The 18,580-nt window shown below is 36.0% G+C and overlaps 1 protein-coding gene across 3 annotated transcripts in view; it reads left to right on the forward strand.

Annotated features, from left to right (window-relative positions):
* THADA (THADA, armadillo repeat containing) overlaps window positions 1-18,580 on the forward strand; it is a 164,240-nt gene that overhangs the window by 18,567 nt on the left and 127,093 nt on the right. For all 3 annotated transcript variants that reach the window (XM_026845656.1, XM_026845657.1, XM_026845658.1), the window contains exons 20-25: window positions 411-568; window positions 5,415-5,524; window positions 12,360-12,492; window positions 15,315-15,428; window positions 16,548-16,670; window positions 17,344-17,435. In XM_026845656.1, the coding sequence (XP_026701457.1) occupies window positions 411-568; window positions 5,415-5,524; window positions 12,360-12,492; window positions 15,315-15,428; window positions 16,548-16,670; window positions 17,344-17,435 (730 nt within the window). The remainder of the gene's footprint in view (window positions 1-410; window positions 569-5,414; window positions 5,525-12,359; window positions 12,493-15,314; window positions 15,429-16,547; window positions 16,671-17,343; window positions 17,436-18,580) is intronic.

Raw genomic sequence — 18,580 nt, forward strand, 5'->3', positions numbered from 1 at the left:
TGCCAGCCTTCCTCTTAGGCGGGCACCTGGGTTAAAAAACCAAGTAACATACAGTGAGTGATGGATTGATGATTGGAGTTTGTTAAAGTCTGGCTCCAAAATTGTAGGTGTTTGTATAGTTCAGTGTGCAGGTGAATAACAATTGTGACCAAAAGACTCGTACTCTTTAAAATAGCAGTTTCCTGGTAAAATGGTATACTGCTGCCATGGAATAAAATACAGTGAGTATTCAGGAGTGGAAGCAATTAGGGTCAGCAAAACTAAATTATCTTTTTGTTTAACAAGTTTAGAAATTTTTTCATAGTGAACTGTGTTTTGTAAGAAGATCAGGCTAAATGAAATTTAAATTACAAATCTATGTTTGAGAACCATGAGTTACACGACTACATTTGTTGGTTTTTATTTTTAAGGTAAAGAAAGGCAAACATGTGACGTCACAGCTCAGATGGTTCTTGTGTGTTGCTGGAGAAGCATGAAGGAAGTATCTCTGCTCTTAGGGACACTGTGTAAACTTTTGCCTTCACATGCTACATCTGAACCTTCAGATGGGTTGATTACTGTAGAACAGGTAGGGAAGTAATTTTTATTATAAACCCTTCACTTTTGGGGTAGTGGTGGGAGGAAGACAGTCTTCAGAAAACTGTTTTTTCTTAAATCTGCATGCTGTTTAGGAAAGGTTTTTTGTTTTGGGGTTTTTTTTGTCATGTTCTGGTCGTGATTTTCTTGTTTTATTATACTTGGTTAACAGTCTACGTTTTGATAAAGTGGTATTCAAAGGGCATAACTATAGTAGTAACAGAGAAGTGAAGAAATTACACATAGTTAACAAACTCAAGGAATATTCATTCTAATTGTACTGGGTTATTTATAAGATGTATGCTATCTTCGGGGATACCAACCTGCCTGCCTCCCTCCCTCCCCCCATGTCTGTCTCTCTCAGTATTAGGCATTAATAGAGTTGTTAAAAATCTTCTAAACTGACTTCATATTCAAAGTGCTTTTTGTTTCATTTTGCACTCTAGATGTTGGGATTTTACTTAAAGCTCTTTATTAATTGAACTTCTAATCAGTAATTCTGAAAGTCAAACATGCTGACTAGTTGTAGTCTTCTCCTCCATAGGAGACTGAATTATGAATAATCTTTCTGTAGTATGACTCTTTTCTTCCTCTAATTTTTTTGATTTAAGAGATCAGAAATGTTAATATGCCATCTGGGTCTCTTGTAGAATGTTGAGTGCAGTGTTTACAAGAAATTAGATTACCACAGGCATTTATTTGGGAAATATTTTGTGTTTATTAAATTTCTGTTTTTAATTGATGACCTTTTCATTTCCATATGGTTTCAACAAAACCAGTCTATACATGGAAGATTGAAATATGCAAGACATACTACTTTTTAATCTTGTTTTCTTTCCAACAGAAAATACTTACTTAGTTTTTCCTTAGGTGTTAGAACTTTCCATCTTAAAAATAAATAATAGTATCATGTACTGCAGATCTTATTTCTTATGTTATCTGATGTTGTGCTGCCATGGAAATAATATTGGTATCTATTCTTGCATTGTCTCTAGCCTTCATGTTTTCATCTGGTTAACAGCTGTGCTTGTATTGTTGCAGAAGTCTGGAGGGTAGATGAGAGAACAGATACGTGTTTCCACCATTATGTTCCTTAATCTGCTCCAAGTCAAAAAGAAACTGGTATTTTAGAATGAGTCAGCTCTAACTTGTAGCATCTCTATCTTTATTTAGAAAACAGACATTAAGAGTTGCCCTTTCAGAAATGCTGTTATTAAGCAACATATCTTCTTTGCCCATAGATGCTTTGTTAGATTCTTTAAGCTTCTGATGTCTTCCTGTAAAATGGAATATCTAATTTGAAGAATGCTAATTGGTGAGAATTCAGCCTGAAATCCTGATTTTCCTCAGGCTTGCAATGAAATACACAAGAAAATACAATTTGGCTGAATTTATAACAATTATAGGAAAAAGTGTGGGCATTTTCTCTTCACTTTTTGTAACTTGAATTACCTTATTATAAAAAAAAAAAAAAGGGCATTTCATCATAAAAGACTAGACATGTCGGTACCAGAATTGCTGTGGCTTCAGGCTTTTGTTAAATACTTTTCAGTGTTGAGAAATAAGAGAATTGGATTTTGGTATCTTATGCATGTAAACCTTTCCCTTAAAGTTGCCCATTCTTTTTCTTTATTCTGTAAGTATTAAGAGATTTAAGAATACAGAGGGGAGGAAGACTTGAGAGAAACATTGATCATTCTGCTTTGAGTCAGGGCTAAGTATTTGTTGAGAAAAATCTGGTGGCACCACTTGCCATTCTGTGTCATCCTGTTGCAAAGCCTTCCTTGTCTTGTATCTTGCTTCATGTCTAGGTCAGTAACTGTGTTAAATTGTACCTTATGGGATCAGTGTTATTACCGCTACTTATTCACACAAAAGGTCACAGTGATAGAGATCAAAATACTGTGTTTGAAAAATACTGTATTTGAACTGGCAGTCTTCAAAGCTTAAGCCATTTTGTGATGGCTGCTTTGCCTTTAAAAACAGACATAGGAATAGACATCTGGAAGAATCTATTTAAATACATATTCTACTTTTCATTCTCTATCTAACAAAGCCTGGAGATGGCAGGCTCAAAGCTTTGCCTCTTAAGATAGTCAATACAAACACTATCATGTCCTAGTAACCACCATATCATCAACAAAATGATACCTAATGAAGACTGTGTGTTGATTTTGCCATATGACCTGCAAATCATGAGGCAGTGCTCCAAGCCTGGAGGAACTTTTAGCTCTTCCTTAAACTCCTGTTTATCTCGCCTATGAAGTTTTAAGATTATTTTGGAGAGATAAGCTTGCCAGAACTGTATACCAAAGTGAAAAGAAACAGGCAGCAGAAGTAAAGATTTAGTACTGTCACAATGCCAGGTGTTCTGCTTATGCTAACCCAACAGTCAGAGATGATCTGAACCCTTGTGGTTGGAACACTGAAGTACACAGAAGCCTTTCAAGACAATATTCAGTACTTGTTACTTATTTGTGCCACCAGTGCAAAGGTGTGGCTCCCATTGCTTTTTTGGAGTTTATTCTATTCAAGGAAGGCTTTAACAAACAAAAACAAAAACCCCAAACCCACCAAAAGACAACCCTTACCCAGTTCTCAATGTAAGCTGTTTATCTCCTGGAGTTCAGTATGGTTCTCAATGGTTCACTGGCTACTAGTTGTTTCTAACTGTAAGATGCTTTTGCAGTTCTTTATGGGTTTTAAAGCCATCCTCTCCGAATGGTTTGAAAAAAATACCCCCTAGAATGCAAGACCCTGCTTTAGTGTCATCCTATTGCCAGGAAAATAAGATATGGAGGCACAAATGTATCAACTGTTTGTCAGATCACTTTTGGAACCTGTTGTACAGAATTTGTCTTGAATACTGAGATTCTTGGTCTTAGCATCAAGCATAGCCCTGTAAATTGTTGTTTGTTGCATTAGTAAAGCTCACCTGTTGTACTCTAGTATTTTTGACCAAGATGATCAAATGTATTTAAGATATTTGCTCCCTACTCCACATTTGAATATTTTAACTTGAATTGGGGTGTTATTTCCCATGCAAGCAAAGTTGGTAGGTTCACCTATTCTTACAGTTGCTGTGGATCTTCCTGGTGATGTAGAAAATATGAATTCCTTGACTTGTTTTTCATCCTGACATATGAAGTACTGGTTTTATGACACAGGAAAGCTGGATGCCCATGGATGCCATGATGCTATTAGACAAGAATCAATGCTTATGCACTTGCCTCAGGATCAGGCCTATGTCATTTGCAAGAATTTACGGCAGTGCTTTTTCTTCAAACTCTGGCCTCTAAGTGGAAATTAATATATTGGAGTTCAGTTTGCACTAAGCTTCTGGTCAATATGGTTGTTGCAAAAAGATCAGAAATATAAATAGTAAAGTTGAAATTTACGTGACACCACCCCTCCCCCTAATCCATATGAATTATTCTAAAAATGTAAGGGGGATGGTAGAACAGGACAGTAATTTGATTTGCATGTGTATGGTTTTCTTGGTTTGGTTTTGTTTACACACCTGGAGAGTTGGTCTGTTAGTGGGTCAGTTCCTTCTGAAAAAGGGGCACTTACTCCTGGGCTAGAAAGCTGAAACCCTGTAGTTACATAACCTAGCTTAAAATCTGTGGAAAAATAACTGGTTTAGCTCAAATATCTCCAATTATTGTTTGTTTCATGTTAGGTTTTAGCTGCAGGAAACAATAAGTAGCTTCAGTTTTTGTGGTTTTGGTTTTTTGGGGTTTTTTGATTATTACAAATCTCATTGTTTGGGTAATATGAATAACAGCAGGCAGGAAAACCATATAGTTGGATATGACATTAACTTCTCTGACATCTTAATTACTTGTCAGACTATTAAAGTATGTTATTTTATAAATAACAATAAGCAGAATTTTATAAAAAACTTGACATGATTTTATGCTTGGTTTTATAGAAAAGGTTTGAAGAACCTTTTGCTGAAGAGCTCTTAGGAAATATTCCTGAAGAAAATTTTGTATGATATAATTAAGTATGTGCTATGTGTCTTAAAAACTTTATATTGGAAGTTTGATTTAGACCTTGAAAGTTAATGAGAATTAGAGAAAGTTAATGAGAATTAGAGAAAAGATAAAAAAGCATACCACTGCACACAGTCTCATTCTATAAAAATATAGGTTTCCAAACACCTTTAAAAATTTGGTGTCCTGGTAGAACTCCAAAAAGTAACTATTGTTGAAAGTTTAGTTACAGCATTTAGGTTTTTGAGACTTTTAAATGTGGGTCTCATTACTACATACATACATCATCTTCGTTATTTTAAAATTGTTTCTGGTAGTTAAAGACAATTATGTAGAATCCTAGAACCTTAAAAATAGCTAAGGTAGATTTGTTTCCCTTTGACAAAACTTTTTGAAGTTTGAATTTCTTACCTGTCTCATATATTTTTGTAGATGTTTTTTCTGCTGTTATGATTTAGTAGGTATTTTCTTTGGGATTTTAGGTAAGAGTGAAGGCAAGAAGGATTCTAAGTTTGTTTCCTTTGAAAAATCAGTTGCCCTTTTCTTAAAATCAGAGTGTATTCCTCTTGGACAAATAGTTAATTTTATGTAATTTATTTTTTTGTCCTTTTTTAAGAACATAGCACTATCCCTTTAACCTGAAAAACAGACTATAATATTTGTTATCCTTAAAGTAAGTGGATTTTTATGATAGGCTTTCTAGTGGCTTTTTGCTTGGCAGTGGCTTTTCCAATCAGGGGAAGGATTGCTGCTTTTAATTGCAGAAGTATGTTACATATATAAATGAATTGTCTATAACTTCAAATAGCTTTTTTCTTTTTTTCTTTTTTTCTTTTTTAGGTTAAAAATATTGGGGATTACTTTAAACATCATCTGCTGCAATCGAGACACAGGGGTGCATTTGAATTGGCATATGCTGGCTTTGTGCAACTTACAGAAATGCTTTCCAGGTAGAAGACGGACAACTTACTATATTTTGAATGTAATAGTTTTACCAAACTACAGCATTGATCCTGAAATGGGCTGTGCAAGCAAATCCTTGTGGATTTTATTGGAGTTTGGTGTTGGCATGATTATGACATTAGTTACATGACGTCTGTGACTTGGACTGCAATATTTATGGTTAGAGATGGTGCTTAGGCATTGAAAGATGATACAGACATTTAATGCTTGCTGCATTTTTCTCCATTTCTGGCATGTTAGTTTACTGAACAACTCTCAAAAGCTCTTGGGAAAAGTAAGAGTGTAGACTTCTTCCTCTCCACCCCCCTTCCCCAGCCCTTTATGAAAATGAATGCCAGACTTTTTGTTTCAGCCAGGATGTTTTCCTGGAAACTTTTATTACTTGTCACTGAGTTGCATATTCTGACATTTGGAAGACTACCTGGCAGTGCATCACAAGATGTGATATGCAATCTTTTCAGGGTTTGGTTTTTTTTTTCTCTCTCCCCTTATAACTTTATTCTTTCCTAGAAGAGCTAAATGAGCAGAATTGTCCTGAGGTCTGGGCAAGAGCATTGGAATTTCCATTACATGCTTAGTTACCTATTTCAAGTGTTGGTCATGTTTTTTTGTAATATGTAGTGATTATATCATATCCAATTTTTAATAAGACAACACAGAATCTCTGCTGACTGTGGGTTTTGGTGGCTTTTTTTAAATGTAGTTTTTGGGAAGACCAGTCAAATTTTCAATTTGAAGTACCTGTATTTTCACACTAATACCAGGTTAAGTAACTCAATGTTTCCCTTTGCCCCAAGTGGGACAGTTTGATGGACTGATCTGTTTCTTGTTTATTTTGGAGGAGTGGAGGAAAGAAGAGAGGGTTGTTCCGTTTGGTTTGTTGGTTTGCATTTTTTTAAGTAAAAATAAATTTGGTGATGGAAACAGTTTTGATGTTTCTAGTACGGACAGCTGCCTGACTAAGTTCACCATGTCTCCCCTCAGACAGTTTTCCCAGCAGAACTGAGGGTTGGTCTCTGGTGTGGGATGTCAGTGGGGTAGCTGTGTATAGGTACCAGCACTGCTACAGAAATTGCTATTTGATGCATTATGGCCTTCATTCTGTATGCCAGTGAGATGTTAAACTGTAAGCCACGGTTCTGTTGGTGATGTATTTGTGGAAGGTATGTTATTTCCTTTTATGTGCTAGCAATCCGAAGCATTTTAAATTGGCCTGAGTAGTTTGTTGAAAGCTCACAAAACCTTACTTTACACTTGATTATTTACTTAACAAGGAAAAAAAGAAATTGATGTGTGATACTGTTCTTATCTTTTTGCCTGTCTATATACATTATATACATTTGTGTAAATGTTGTTTTCTTTTTCTATACTATGAAAACTTGGTTCAGGAAGATTTAAGGTGATGTATCAGATGATTGCCTAGTGACAACCCTTTGTGCTGGCTTCTTACTAACTTCCCTGCTGGGCTAGATCTTTTCTATTTTCAGTGCTCTGAGTCTTAAGGGTGTGAGTGAGAAAAAGCTTGCCAAGATGAGTGACTGGAAACATACTATGAACAACAGTTGAGGTGCTCTCACTTAGCTGGGCAACTTTCTAGAAAAGTGATTGTGTTGTCACATCAGTTAGGGCATCTAATTTGAATGGGCTGCAGAACAGACATTTTATACTTTTGATTTTTCCAAGTCAAGTACAAAGCATTGTTCTGCTGTCTGTTGCATACTTTTGGCTGCTGTTAATAAATACTTCAGCACATTGAAGCCAATGACTCTTTGGTTTGGTATTCCTGGGATACGAGGTGTATCTTTGGGGTCCCCTCTAGAATGGGCGAGTTGTCCCTCAGTGCTTGCAGTTGCCCTGCAGGTCTGTTGAGTGTATCAGAGTCTTTCCATTTACCCTGCTGCAGCTGAGGGTCTCCATTCTGCAGGTAAATCCAAACTGGCCTACCTCTGAACATAGCTGCCAGGCTCACAGACAGTCTTGAAGCATGTGTAGCAGAATCTATATTTATTTACTGCTGCATCCACAAATACCAGAGGAGAAAACCTTTGTCTGGGGCAGCTTATAGTAATGTACAGCTTAAACATGATACCTTGTTGGACAGAATTGAACTCAAGACCTACAGGAGCATCCTTGACACTTTAATTCATTCTCTAAGACCCAGTAAAAAATCTGTCATTAAGACTGTGCCAAATCTCTTTTGCATGCTTTTATGAAAGACTACATGGTTGAACATCGTTCTCCACTTTTATAGCCAAACATTTTCTTAAAAATTTATGATGGAATATTTACCATCTGAACTTGCTTTTAGCTATACAACCCTTAAATACCAGTCTGTGTAAGAACCAGAGTAGAATTCTTTATAGACAGAACCATGATATTCAGACCTCTCTGAATTAATGGTGAAAGAAAAAAATCTTTTATCCACAGAGATTTCTTATGCACCTGATAAAATTTGATCTCTGTCTTGATATTTGGATGTAAATTGCTGAGTCTGCTCTAAGTATGCAAGTTACCATTCTTCCTTTTGCCTGTTTGTGTTCCTTCTGGGGGTGTAATGCTCCCTTTTTCGTGCCTGTTTAATATTGTCTGTGGCTGCACCTTCAGAAAACCATGCAGTTACAAAACAAGCAATGTTCATATCAATGAAATAAGCAATTCCTTTATAAAAAATATTTTCCTGTCACAGGCCTCGAGGAATTATACTCATTTGGTCCAATAACATCATGGTTAGGGAAAGTACCTGGAAACCTCTGGGTATCTGTTTTAAACTTGAATCTCCGATAATCCTTATAAATACCCAAACAGTTTGTTTGTCTGTTCCAAATGCTGTTTTGCCTATTTTGCTTTTATTTTATTTAGTGAAGTTTTTCTGACAGATTAAGTAGAACATAAAGATTTCTGGAAATCTCAAAATCATGGTGTTGAATAGCTGTGGCTGTAGTGAGTTGTTTCACTAAAGTTGCAGGATGCAAGGGGAAAGTTAGAGAAGGGTTTTTTCATATAGCACAATGTGTTTAGGAATAATATATTTTGAACATTTTCAAATTGGAGCTTAAATTAAACTTGGTGAACACAATTTTCTGTATATGCAACAAGTTAGGTCCATATCGTACAGTTTTCTGGAAAACTGTAATGAGAAGGAAAAACCGTGCTTTGCTTTTACAAATGTTTAGTCCAGTATCAGTGGAAATTACTCATCTGTACCTAGCAGTGTCTGATCTTCTGTAATATTTCTGTTGGGGAGCTGGGAGTAGACCCTCCTAATCCTTTGCAGTAAACTCTGCTGCATTTTGTTGTTCTGAAGTGGCTGTAACTCTTTTGTCTTCCCAGGCCCCTATGGTCTGCTATGAAGACTTCTTTTAAAATTTAAAAATCATGGATAGGCTTTCTAGTGGAATGTACTAGAATTGTCACTAACTTCTCAGGAAAAGTATAATCAGATGTGAAAGAAAGTGTCTAAAATGGAGATAAATAAATGGAGGGGGAACTGTTCTTAGTATCGTGATGGTTGTGGGGTGAGGAAGTACACTATATAATGAAGTACCAGGCACAATGTTCATCCACTGCTCAGTTCAAAGACTTGTTAATTTATAACTACCTTAATATTCTTCCCCCCCTCAATTTCTTTTCCTGCTTTGTGAAAGAGAGAGAGAGGGGTTATGATATTGTCTCTGAAATGTTGAGGCCACCCAAGGTTCTCTGTGCATTGCTTTACTGCTAGAGAAACCTCAAACCAGCACCTTTCTCAATGCATCTACATAATTTGGAAAATTCTGCTTCATTTAGAGAGGTGCTGTGAAAAATAGGATGCAGGTGAAAGGACTTTGTAGTTTCAGAGGAGCTGTTCTTAAAAGCAGACATTTTCTAGGGTGACTTATACCTTGAATAATAATAATGTATTTCTGAGGTGACATTCTTGTTCTGAGAAGTGCCAGGGCAGTATGGAGACTAGCTTTATAAAGAGTAGGAGTCACATTAGTTACGTGAAAAAGAATAATACTACAGGTCTACTGACAGAGGCAAAATGGTGAAAGAAAACCCCTTTTTCCCCAGATAAGGACTGATTACAGCAATCAGAAACACTGAATTCTGGATATACCCATGTAGAAAGTGCGTGAATTTTATGCCACAAACCACTGACATCCAAGAAGGCCAAATCCAAGATTGACCCTTTGTTCTTAACACACCATTGATTTTAGATAGGAGAAAATACAGCCATATGATTTAGGGAGAGGGGTTTAGCTTTAACTTTGGATTGTCAAGCTTTTTGCATTCATTGATACTGACCACAGAAAGGGTTTGGGGCATGTATGCAATTATTATAACCGGCAGACGGACAGACAGAAATTTGTGGAAAAACACTTACTGTACTGCATCTTAAGTAATTTGTGTATCAAGTTACTGTGTTATATTTTAATTATCAGCACTATTTGTTTGATCTGGTAAAAAATAATTACTATTTCATTCTGGAAAAATGACATTTGAGCTTGAGACCACCATTTTTACATTGTAAAGCTTCATTATTCTTAAAATTTAGGGCCACCTGCTTCTTAAGACAATATTCTTCTTGCCAGACCATAAGGAGATGGAGCTGCCAAATTTAAGGGAGTAGTCATCTCCATTGCAAAGTCAATATTCTCTAATGTTTCTAACCTTAAAGCAATAACACTTTCACCTTTTTTTTAAAAAAAAAAAAAAGTGCTTTGGTGGGTGACTGAACAAGGTAGAATTACTTGTGGCAAGATCAAAGCAATAGTTTTAAAGGAGTCTGAAGTTTATTGGATTTCAGTGTATTTCTTCTCTTTCTACTACTACTGAAGGGGGAAAATCCCCTCAGTTTACTTAAGAATAAAATATTTGGTATGCTACATAGCAACTTTTAAATATTTCTTTAATGCTTTACTTTGTGTTCGTTTACACCACAGCAGATGCAGATGTCTTGTGGGATGTTTAATACTAAGATAACATACTGAAGAGAGATGAGCACTGTTCTTTGCATTACTAAATGAAAACATTTAAATTCTGCTTAGCTAGGGAGGTAAGACCAGCTGCACACATCATCAGAAGTAGTAGCTTTTGCATTGATGTGGATGAAGAGAACTGCAAAGTAGAGTCTTGCTGCAGAGACCCATGGAGGAGATCTGTGAGAAGTTTTGTGTGGTCTCAACCCTAGAATCGCATCCTACTTGTGTACCCAAAAGCGAGCAAAGGAACATGTCCTGAAAGTAAGCAGGGGAAGTTAATTATCAGCAGCAGAAAGAGAAAAGTCAAAAGAGAACTCACCGTTAGTTTCCAGATTAATTGGACTGCTTCTGTCATGGGCTTGGGGCAGGAAGTGCCTTTCTTTTATGCCATAGTGTGAAGTGACATAGCCATGTGAAGTCAAGTTTCTCTTGCATTCTGGGCTGATGATTTGCATCCTGGCTGCTGTTTTGAGGAGGCACTGCCCTTAAAAAATGAGAAGGCCTGGCAGCAGTATAGGAAACCTGTGGTGGAAATCCTAATGGAATTACTGAAGAATAAGAAGTCTCCTGTGTCTTCTGCCGATCTGTCTGGCACTTCTGTGACCTCTGTTTTCTGCATTGCTAGTTTTCTGTTTATTTTGTAAAAGAAGGAAAGGAGGGTTTTGCTACACATAAAAGCCTCATCTGTTGTTCAGTATCAGGTTTTAAGCCTACCTAAATTCTTGTTTTAATAAGATGAGGGTAAAGAAGGAGAGAGTAGATATAGACCTTCCATCAGATTTTGGTTTTCACATCAGTACCTGCTGCCTTTTGGCTTTGCTTTTAAACTCTTTATTTCGGTCACTTAGGTAGAAAACTTGATTTTAGTCTTACTGTAATGTCTCACTACTTAGTCACAAATTTAATTATAGTTTATATTTTTAGGTAAGGCAAGTCCTGCATGGTTGAGATAATTGCAATTGTATTGCCGACAATGATTAATTCTTTCTTCTACTCTGAATCGCATGTCAAACCAGTGTGGCAGGTTTTAATAATAACATCCCGTTAATAGAAATTTTTGTAACAATGAATGATCCTTTTGGAACATTGACATAAGATTAATGAGCTGGTCTTGCACACTGAATATGGTACATTTCATTGAACTGCTCAGCACCAGCAATTGAAGTAGATTTAAGTTCTGCTTGTCCTTGGAAGTCCTTTACTTTCAGGTAATACTGAGGTTTATACCTGCAGAGGATAAGTATTTTGATGACAGGAGAGCAGTTAAGTGCTTTACCAAAAGTTTGATGGATGTAGTATTTTAAAAAGAGCAGTATGTCTTGGTTTTCATTCCTTCTACTGCTCTGAGGTTTGCAGGGGTATTTACATAATATGTACTTACTGTGAGGGACTTCAGTTTTGTTTTGTATGGTTATAATCATAATTGTATATGTTAGTTAATGTAAGGGTCACGCATCAGCTACTGTGTGACAACAAAGATAAGAATTTGTGAAGTGTCACTTCCTACACAGTGACTGATGTGCATATGTCTTTGTTTTCCTTCTCCAGAACAGGATAATAGCTCTTGGCAGAAGAGAATAGTTGCAGTGCTGAAGTACAGAATCCTATTTTCTGTTCACTGAAGTATCTTCTACTGGTGGCACTTTATAAGTAGGGTTAATATAATTTGTACCGACATTGGAAAAATGTACAATTCCTTTGTAAATTTCTGTCATGTTGCTTAAAAAAACCCTGTATATATGCTTGGAGTTGTTCATGTATAGTAAGAAATATTTCTTAAGGTCATTAAATGCTTTCTTTGAGTCTGTCCTAGATTCTTATGTATGTTTCATGTTTCATATATATTTGTTTCATGTAGATGTAACAGTGAGAGTCTGTGCAAGATGCCAGAGCAGTGGCTAAAATGTGTGTTAGAAGAGATTAAATCTTGTGATCCTTCATCTACACTATGTGCAACCAGACGTAGTGCAGGAATTCCATTCTACATACAGGTACCAACTATGTTATTATGCCTGACAATTTTTTTTCATGTCCTTTCTGGTGAATACATTTATTTTATACAGACTTTGATTGCCTTTGTGCAACCAAGCAGCCACATATAATTAAACCATGCTTGGCACTGTTTAGCACTGCAGTTTTATTGGCTCTTGAGATTTCTGGCTTGAGGTAGATTCGAATAGCATTTCAAAAGACTGAGTTTAGGCTCTGTGTGGCAAATACATAAATTAGTTCACAGATTAAGTAACGTTCTGTTAACCATGTAACTCTGTGCTTCTTCCATGCGAAGTGGAGGGGTGGCAAAATATGGACAAACCATCATAGAATTGTAAAATGGTGGCCTAGAAAACACTACAAAGAACTTGGGAAGTCCACTCAACATTAATAAAGCAGGATCAAGTAATAGTCACACTAACTGTTGTTGGCTGACAGTCTTGAGTGCAATGAATGATTTAGGTTACTGAAGATTTATCTGTGAGAGTGGGGCCAGGCTCCCACAGTCTTCCCGCTCCTGTTACCATCACCTCCACACATCCTAGCCTCTGGCTTCTGCCAAGTTCAGAACTGATGGCTGATCGGCTGGCTGGCAGTATTTTGTCTCAGCTCAAAGTACCACCTCCTACTGAGGATGCTCATCTGCATCGTTGTGGGGTCAGTCACTGCAGAGTTAGTCCTGCAGATTACACTTAAACTGTTTCCATTCCTTTGCTCGTTAAAGTGGCCATGATTGTTTTCCCCTAAATTAACCTCCATCAGTTTAATTTTCGACCAGTTTTCTAAGACAGGAGTCCAAGATTAACTACACAATTTGTAACTTTCTCCACTTGCTGAAGTATAGTCTCAAGCGTGTTCCAAGAATCTGAGGGACTGCTGAGAGCAAGCTTTCTGCCAGAGTAATTCATCTTGCTTGTTTTCCACTCCGAATTTGCCCTGAGAAAGTTGAGGCAGCCTGCTTCTGTCTGACCTCTCTTAAGTCAGTCACAGCCTGCTCCTGGCTTCGCTAGATGTCTGTGTGCTAGGCATCAGAGATCAGAAGTAGGGCTCTGGATTTAGAGATATTTTCTTTTTCAATTGCAGCAGTTAATGATCTTTCCCTTTTGTATCTGTAAGTTGTCTGCAAAATGAATTTGGTGTTTTCATGTCATATGGTTTTCCCCCTTCACGCCACAAAACTCGAATCCAGCAGGCATTAGCTAGCATTAATCCTGCGAATGTGAAAAAACAAACATGTTTGAATCAATTTTTCATGTAAAAAGTTACACTGTCTAATGTAAGGACTAGGTGAACCCAACAGTATTCCACTGCAGAAAACGTGTGTAGTCTGCAGTTGGCCTACATTACTGAGTCCATATGGCAAAGCTTGCACTGTGCCATAGCTGTTTGGATAAACAGGTCAGATGCTTCTGTTTTGACAGCTCTGGAAGAGTACAAAGTTATTTTAGTCAATTATGAGAAGGTCTGAAATGAACATTGGGATTAGTCTGAAATAATCTATTTTCAAATTGCAATTTTATTGTAAAGAGAGGCGATAGTGTTCTTTGGCAATAGTTTTGAATGTGCCTGTAGCACTCAGTAAAGTGGATTAAGCCTTAAATAGCATGTTGCATTTAGATAATAAAAATACAAGTTGTAATGCATATCCTAACAGTACTATAATAAGGTTATTTTATTAATGCATAAAAATGAGACTCACTGTGGTCTCTTTGCCATCTGCTTCCTGTGACATTTATTCTTGTTTAACTAAAACACATCTGTTTTAATGATAATACATAATTTTTAAGGTTATGAGCATTTTAAATGATCTATTTAAAATGGAAATATTATTACCTAGTAGTACAAGGGTACAGCTCTAATTATTGGGTGATGAAATAGTGGGAAAATAATAGTTACAGCTTTAACATTCTTTAGGGTATGAAATTTTAGTCTTCAGTTCATTCTCCTCTATACTTCAGGAATACTTTTGTTTCCTCTCTGTCCCATCGTTAAAGGTACTGATATACTGACAGTGACTTCTTGTGGGTTCCTCCATATCCTCTATACTTTATTTGGCTTGCAGTTGATCCATTTGGTTGTTCTTATGTGATATAAAGTACTGTTAAATATCTTGTTTGAACTGATGCTGAACAGACTCTCAGCCTCAAAACACAAATGGATAATAATTTTTTATTAGAAATAAGTGATTTATGATTATCCATTTGTACCAAGTTGGACAAATTCAACAAGAGCTACTAGACAGTAAGAGAAAGATTATTGTAACTCCAGTCCTGAATTTTAGAGGACTAAATTAGAGTATTTTCACCTACCCATTGAACTACCATTTGGAGATGGATGCATCTCTTCTCTCCTTTTAAAAATGTGCTGCTTGTTTTATCCTGTTCTGCAAACCAGGATTTATATTTTGACTAGCCCATGCCATCTTAAATATGTATGTTATTAAAGTAAAAAAATTTCCATATTAGGAAATGTAAGCATGTATAATATGGCAGATACTTTTACTGTAATATAGATACTATGATTTTTTTTGGCGAGTGATAAATTATTATCTGTTATATACAAGCAAATATTCTTAGGTAGCTGGATAGTGCATGAGCAAAATTTTCTTACTGAAACATTGAATGCTAAGAGGCTTCAAACAAAACGTAACAGTTAAAAACGGATTTTTTTATTTTTGCAAATTTTCCTTTAGTCCTTGTATATGGTTAGAAGCTAGGCTATAATATGGTAAATATAGGAATGTGGAGCAGAACTGGTAGTGAAAAAACTGCTGGAAACACGTGGGATTTTTTTTGTTTTCTTTTTTTTAAAACTTTTTTAGGCTTTGTTAGCTTCAGAACCAAAGAAGAGCAAAACAGATTTGCTGAAAATGACAATGAAAGAATTGCTGTCTTTGGCTGCACCTTTGAATGAATTGTCAAGTGTAATTCCACAGGTAAAATACAGCCTCTCATCAGAAGGCAAATGTCAAAAAAGTGTTTGTGGTACTTCAAGCAGTTAAGGAAATTTTTGTGTGCTTTTTAATAAGGATATTATGTTTTTATTATATATAACTAGATTTTAAACTGTGTTTGTATGTGCAGAGGTTATGAAGTCAATGGAATTTGCAAGTGCATAAGATACTAAAAAATGGATTTGGCATAATTTCAGATTTTTTTTTCTAGTACAGCAAATGGTCATATTGATTTTGAATTTTACATGATGAGTTTACTGCCTGTATTATATTATAGATGAGTAATTTCCTTTTTATAAGGAAATTAACAAGTATTTGTTTACCTGTAAATGAGTTGTATAAATCATATTGTGTGCAGTAAAATACTACATGAAAAGTGATTTTTATGCATACTTAGTAACTTCTGAAACTTAAATATATACATTTGGAATGCGTAAAAAATTTATTTTAAAGTCAAGATCTTTTTCTTCAAAATGTTATCAAATGCTTAATCTTTCTGTTTGTAAATGCAAGCCATAATTTGTTGACAATACATAAAAGTATGTTCTGATGGCTCTGCCAGATCTTCTGCTGGTATAAATTTACGTAGCCTTGTCAAAGTCTGTGAAGCTGCACAGATTACCACCTTCCCCTACAGAGAGTAGAGAAATATCACAAAATGCTCCATATGGTGAAGCAAGCCTGGCTGTCAGTTTTAGCTTAATATTGTCCTCCTGTGAGTTGTAGTTTATTTTTTCTCACAGTATCTACAGCATGTCAAGAATGTTGGAAAAGATGATTCTAAACTTTGAAAGTTATTTTTACAGCCATGATAAGCTAAGGAAAAAAGAATGCTGTGGCCTTTGCTTGCAATGCCTGGACTGTACTTGTTAGGGGAATATATTTTTAAGATGTAATTGATTTTAACAGTGTTTACTGCTACACTGTTTTAATGTATTTTTTAATAGCAGTATTTTTGTCTTTAATATGAAAATAATCCATATGCACAATTACACCACTTTATTTTTGTTTCACCTGTTCACTGCTGTAATTAACATACATTAAATTTATGATATTTTCCAATGAATAAATATTTTTCTTGTATGTCTTCTACCCCCACAGGTTCATGCTTTAAATATCCTTCGGGCACTGTTCAGGGATACGCGTTTAGGTGAAAACATCATGCCCTATGTTGCAGATGGAATACAAGCAGCAATTCTAGGTTTTATGTCACCTGTCTGGGCAGTAAGTTAATTCTTAATTTTGCCTCTCTAACAGGATATAAAGTGGTGCTGTTCAGTGAAGCTTTGGCCATTTTTATAAATGGCAGTACCACAGTTTTCTAGAATATTATGTGGTTTAATATTTTAAAGTACAATAAAGAATAATATAGACCTGCAAAAAAGGAGTCGTCTTGGTCACGTTGTTTGATTTTACTTAATTTTTCTGTAATGTGAAGTGCTCATACTAACAAAGAGTAAGGAAAAAGATTGCCTTGTAGATAAAAATATATCTGGATGTTAAATTTTTAGTCAGTGCACCTAGCTAGTAAGGAGTGCATTTACATTCATTCACGCTGTTACTTTGCTTTTCAATAAAAGATACTATTCCATATGGCATATTTAGGTAGCACGTACCATGATCTGCCTTACGTATGGGTGAATGCTTTGAACCACTAGAAATCTGGATGTATCCCTTATATTAAAGATGGATATCTCTGAAAAATCTGAACTTTTTATTAGTGCCATCTTGATTAAGAGTAACAATGGTCTGAATTAATTGTTTCCATGTGCTGACCTCTGAACTGTAGGCATGCTCTGTCCCTTTTGACTGTACATTAGTGGCTGTATTTAAAAATATTATTATATTTCAAATGGATTTTTAAAAGCTAGTTCGTGTTCTTCTCTTCTTCCTTTAGGTAAGAAATTCATCTACACTTCTTTTTAGTGCTCTGATTACAAGAATTTTTGGGGTTAAAAGAGGGAAAGATGAAAATGCCAAAAAAAATAGGTAAGCTTCACTTGGTACCATTTGTGAGTTTGCAAAACATGACCTTAGCCAACAACAATTTGAAAATGTTGCTTGCTTTATGGATATATTTGAATCATGATGTTACAAAAACATCTAGCTTTGCTTAAACTGTGCTGCCAGGAAATAAGTGGTAGGGCCAAAAATATCTGCTATTAAGCACTGAGAGTTAATTTGTACTCATGTACAATTTCGCAGAATGGGAATGTTGCTGAGAGGTTTTGATACCAGCGGCTCTTCCAAATGCCCAGGCTCTCTTGTGGTCATAAACTAGCCCTATTGCTCTTGACAGCAAAGATAGGGGGGTAAAGGAGAAGTACTGCTCACATGTGTGTTCCGTTCACTCTAGAGCAGACCTGGAGGTAATCTCACCGCTACTCATCTGAGATGTTTTGCCTTTAGTCTTCTTACTCTGGAACACCCTGTCCCTCTTTCATGTCTCTCCTCCAGGCTTCAAAAATTCCAGCTTGCAAAGCTGCTTCTCTTCCAAGGGATTCTGCCATTGAACTCTGTAGTCTGGCTCCAGATCCTCTACTATTTCACTTTCTTACATAAAGTGAATTCTCCTCTGACTCTTAAAACTCCCCAGTCCTGAGCATTCCTGTTTCTCTGAGCCTTCCAGTTAGTGCACAAGCACCTCCATGTTTTCTTTGGCATTCAGCCGCTTCCTTTAGCTTCTGCAGCAAATGAAGCATGCCCATGCCCTGTGCTCTGTAGCTGAGGTTCCTGCTTCGGTAGGGATGTGAAAATAACCTTGGACACAGAATAAACTCATTAAAATATACTCCTGGGTGAGTCTGTGGGGCCATAGAGTGGTCACACTATAGATATTATGGTAACTATTTCAGAAATTCCTAATGGATTTTCAAATCAAGGACAAGGTATGCAATTTTTGAAAGAAGGCAATTGTTAGGATTTACCTTCAAAAATTCAACTCTCTTTTTTTTTTTTTTTTAACTCATTATACAGTGGTTTCTTAATGTTGATCTATGTAGCTAATATAATTTTCATGCACATTATGAACAAATAAATGTCCTGGTATGATACTAGTCTTTCATCTTTTAGATGATAGATAGGTGCCATTTTAGCTGTTTGAAATAGTTAATTTCAGGTATCACTTGAAAAAT

The sequence above is a fragment of the Athene cunicularia genome (assembly GCF_003259725.1).
Source record: "Athene cunicularia isolate RWA chromosome 3 unlocalized genomic scaffold, athCun1 chr3_part1, whole genome shotgun sequence".
NCBI classification, from domain to species: domain Eukaryota; kingdom Metazoa; phylum Chordata; class Aves; order Strigiformes; family Strigidae; genus Athene; species Athene cunicularia.